Raw genomic sequence first — 4,606 nt, 5'->3', positions numbered from 1 at the left:
AGTTGCGTTGGAAAGCTGACATTCAGAGCTTTCCAACCATGTATAATAGTCTATAGTGAAGCATGAAATTGAAGCTCGAGCAAGAGGCAACTTTAGGCATAAAAACTGAATTCAGAGAAGGCCAAAACACTTAGCAACAATTTGGGCTGAGAACGCCCAAGCCCAGGAAATTCCATGCATGTTGCCAACGTGCATAAAGCTGGCGTTTTTGGCAACAACGCCCAGATGGGCCAGAATTGATGAGGGATTGCTCTTGTCCTCTTCACCACTTTCAAAGGGGAAATCTTCCTTAATTGGACCAGGAACTTAACCATGGAAAAGCCCACATTGCCAATCCAATTGAGGACCTCCAAATGAGTCTTGGGAGTAGTATAAATAGAGTTAAATTTTGTACTTAGAGGACTCTTCTTTCACCTTTTAGGGACTTTTACTTTTACTTTGAGATTGTGATTATTCTTCACTTTCGGGAGGATACCCGAAAGCTATTTTGTCTCTCTTGCAACTTTCAAATTTCAGTTTTAAGAACTTCTTCTTCTTCATTCTTCATCTTCTTCTCCATTTAATTCTAATGTTTATCTTTGTAATTGTTGTTGAATTTAGAGCTATGATTCACTAAACCCCATCTTCATTAGGGGGAGGAGCTCTGTTTATTTGAATGGGTTGACAACAATTCTTTTCTTTCTCAATTCAAGTGGTTCATCCAAGAGGAAACTCTTGTTCTTCACAGATTCAATTACATTCGAGAGAAGGATTGAATCTATATGAATTGTATGGTGAACTTGAGAAAGAATCCATAGAATTCAGTTTAGAGTTATCCTTTCATGATTTCTTTGATCAATACACTTTGGGTTGGTATGTGAGATGTAACCTCCCTTGGTTGAGATCCTGGAAATTGTGTGGCTGGGGATTAGAAAATGAGCTTCACCTCTTCTCATGACCAATTAGATCACGAGAGTGGCAATTGATTGTGTTGAGAGAAATTGGATTGCCAAGAGATTGGGATCCAATTAATCACAATCTGCCATGGATCTATCCCCATAATTGAGAAGGAGTTGAACCAAGTCAATCCATGATAATTTACATCTCTGATCCCTAATGATCTCTCCATCATTAATTCTCATCTCTTTTGTTCTTTAGTTATTTTGAATACCCACTACCCAATTCCCTTCTATTCTCTTGCAATTTATCATTCCGTCACTTATACTCTGTTTTCTATTCCTTGCAATTTACTTTTCTGCTCTCTAAAATTCTGCACTCTTTAATTTCTTGCAATTTATTTTCAATGTCATTTAAGTTTCTTGCACTTTAATTTTTCAGCTATTTACTTTCATTTTCTTCCTTTATTCTAGTTCTTTAAATTCCTTGTCATTTAATTTTCTGTAAGTATATTAAAAAAAATCAATTCTCATGAATTCAAAACCATATTTGCTTGACTAAATTTACCATTTAACTATAGTTGCTTGATCTACCAATCTCCGTGGGATCGACCTCACTCTTAGTGAGTTTTATTACTTGATGCGACCTGGTATACTTGCCGGTAATTACGTGAAAACTCAATTTTTACGTATCAAGTTTTTGGCGCCGTTGCCGGGGATTGGAAAAGATTGACAATGATTAAGTGAATGGTAGTTTAGATTAAGCATATTTTTTTTTTATTTTTGCTGAGCCCACTAACTGTTTGACACTTTGTTTCACTAACTTCAATTCCACTCTGGTTATAGAGTGTCTCACTTGTGATTTTGGTTTTTGTTTGTGTATGTCAGGAGCTAGTAGACTTAATCCCGAAGACGAGAGGATCCTCCAAAGGATAAGAAGAGCAGAAAGAGGAAAGGGGATAGTCGGTGAAGAGGAATCAGAGGAAGAGGACCAAGTCATGGAGAACGATATGCATAATCCTCCTGGAGGAGCTGCTAACAATGATGGACCACCTAGAAGGGTGCTATCTTCTTACACCATCCCTGATCCAAAACATTGTGGGAGCAGTATTGCCACTCCAACTGTTCAGGCCAATAACTTTGAGTTAAAACCCCAACTCATCACTTTGGTACAAAACAACTGCTCCTATGGAGGGGGACCTCTTGAAGACCCAAATCAACATCTGTCTGTTTTTCTAAGGATATGCAATACAGTGAAGACCAATGGAGTACACCCAGATGTCTACAAACTGCTGCTATTTCCGTTCTCTTTGAGGGACAAAGCCACTCAATGGCTAGAGTCATTCCCTAAGGAAAGCCTCAATGATTGGAATGAAGTGATGAGCAGATTTCTAGCAAAGTTCTACCCACCTCAAAAGATCATCAAGTTGAAGACAGAGGTTCAGACTTTTAGGCAAATGGATGGAGAGTCGTTATATGAAGCCTGGGAAAGGTATAAGGCACTAATGAGAAGATGCCCACCTGACATGTTTAGTGATTGGGTTAAACTCCAAAACTTCTATGAAGGCTTAAGTCCAGAAGCAAGGAAAGGACTGGATTACTCATCAGGAGGATCACTCAACATGATGAAGACAGCAGAAGAAGCTCAAGACCTCATTGAGATTGTGGCAAACAATCAGTACTATTACTCATCAGAGAGGCAACATAACCCAGCCCCAAAGAAAGGCATAATGGAGCTTGAAGGTGTTGACGCTATCTTGGCACAAAATAAGTTAATGCACCAACAGATTCAGCAACAAATGGAAATGATAACAAAGAGAATGGATGGCCTCCAACTAGCATCAGTGAACACAACAAATCAATCATCACTTGAATGGGGCGAAGGTGAAGGGACCATTGTTGAACAGCCACAAGAACAAGTTCAGTACATGCAGAATACTTCAAATTCTCAGGATGAATTCCATGGTGATACATACAACCCATCCTGGAAAAATCACCCTAACCTGAAGTGGGGTGAAAACCATTGGCAAAAGAACAATAACCACAACCACACCCGTAACACAAACAACCAAAACCACCATGCCACCAACACTAACCAATATAGAAAAACACAAAATACATATCAACCACCTCATAATAATTCACAAACTCACCAAAACAACTTTCCTGCACCAACATACAACTCACAAAATTACCACACTAATCCTCCCAATAACTTCCAGCAACAACATTCAGCCCCCATCATATCCCCTCTTGACCATCATGAGACCAGAATCTCCAGTCTTGAAGCCACCTTGCAAGCACTCAATCAAACCACACAAGCACTTGCTCAAAGCACTCAAACCTTAATCAAGGGACAAAAGGAACATGAGGTCACCATAAAGAATATTGAACGACAAGTGGGACAATTAGCCAAACAAGCTGAACGGCCAACCAATATTCTCCCAAGTGATACGATACCCAACCCAAGAGACACAGAAAAAGCCATAAAATGGGAGGAGTGTAAAGCAATCACCCTGAGAAGTGGGAAGAAAGTGGAGACAGAAGCCATTACTCAGGAAGAGCACATCAAAGAAGGCTTAAAAGAAGAGGTGAAGGAACAAAAGCAGGAGCAAGAAACTGATACACAAAGTGATAAATTAACTAAGAAGGAGGCAGTGAAAGCATACCAACCAATGCTCCCATACCATCAAAGGTTTAAAGGAGAAAACAAAGAGAAGCAATATTCCAAATTCTTGGAAATATTCAAGACACTACACATCAACATCCCCTTCATTGAAGCACTTGAACAGATGCCCCTATATGCTAAGTTCATGAAGGAATTGTTGACAAAGAAAAGATCCTTGAAAGAGGGACAAACGGTTGTGATGACCAGGGAGTGTAGTGCCATCATCCAGAAAAAGTTGCCAAAGAAGATGAAAGACCCAGGGAGCTTTCACATCTCCTGCACAATAGGCAACATGATGATTGAGAGAGCATTTTGTGATCTTGGTGCAAGCATAAATCTGATGCCTCTATCTTTGATGAGGAAGCTTCAGATTCATGAATTGAAACCTACAAAGATAGCCCTTCAAATGGCGGACAAATCTATTCAGCAAGCACTCGGGGTTGTAGAGAATGTATTAGTAAAGGTGGACAAATTTTTCCTCCCAGTTGACTTTGTCATCCTAGACATAGAGGAAGATGACAACACCCCCATTATTCTAGGGAGGCCCTTTTTAGCTACTGCCAGGGCATTGATAGATGTCGAAAAAGGAGAATTAATGCTAAGGGTGCATGATGAGCATATAGTGTTCCGTGTCTTCAAGAATTTGCAAGACTCCACCCAAGAGGAAGAGTGTATGAAGATTGATTCCATAGATCCAAACTTGAAAGAGGCACCTGATGAGGCACTTCCAAGCTCATGCTGGAAAGAAAATGAAGAAGTGGAGGTGCTGCAACAAGCTTAAAGAATAGAGGAGAAGCTGCAATCAAAGTCAGCATTTAAGATTCATAGCAAGGGCGTCCAAAAATTGAGACCCCAAAACCTGGACTATCTCCTGGAAAAGAAGAGAGTCCCAAGAAGAAAATGCCAAGAGGATGGAGAAACAAGAAAATCTCCACTGAAGACTTCTCACCAGGGGATAAAGTGATGCTAACTTACCAACCAATAGAGACATCTCCACACTTTTCTGGATACTACACAGTGAACAAAATCCTCTCACTTGAACATGTGAAAATCATCAAGAATG

General features: G+C 39.9%; 1 protein-coding gene across 1 annotated transcript; it reads left to right on the top strand.

The window, feature by feature from the left end:
- The first annotated feature begins 1,756 nt into the window (after positions 1 to 1,756).
- On the top strand, positions 1,757 to 4,324 carry LOC107472395 (uncharacterized). The gene has a single exon (XM_016091922.1). The coding sequence runs from the start codon at positions 1,757 to 1,759 to the stop codon at positions 4,322 to 4,324; it is 2,568 nt and encodes an 855-aa protein (XP_015947408.1).
- Positions 4,325 to 4,606: the final 282 nt, after the last annotated feature.

This window comes from Arachis duranensis, unplaced genomic scaffold (genome assembly GCF_000817695.3).
Source record: "Arachis duranensis cultivar V14167 unplaced genomic scaffold, aradu.V14167.gnm2.J7QH unplaced_Scaffold_83519, whole genome shotgun sequence".
NCBI classification, from domain to species: domain Eukaryota; kingdom Viridiplantae; phylum Streptophyta; class Magnoliopsida; order Fabales; family Fabaceae; genus Arachis; species Arachis duranensis.
Note: the sequence above shows the minus strand (reverse complement) of the source record. Positions and strands in the feature narration are given on the sequence as shown.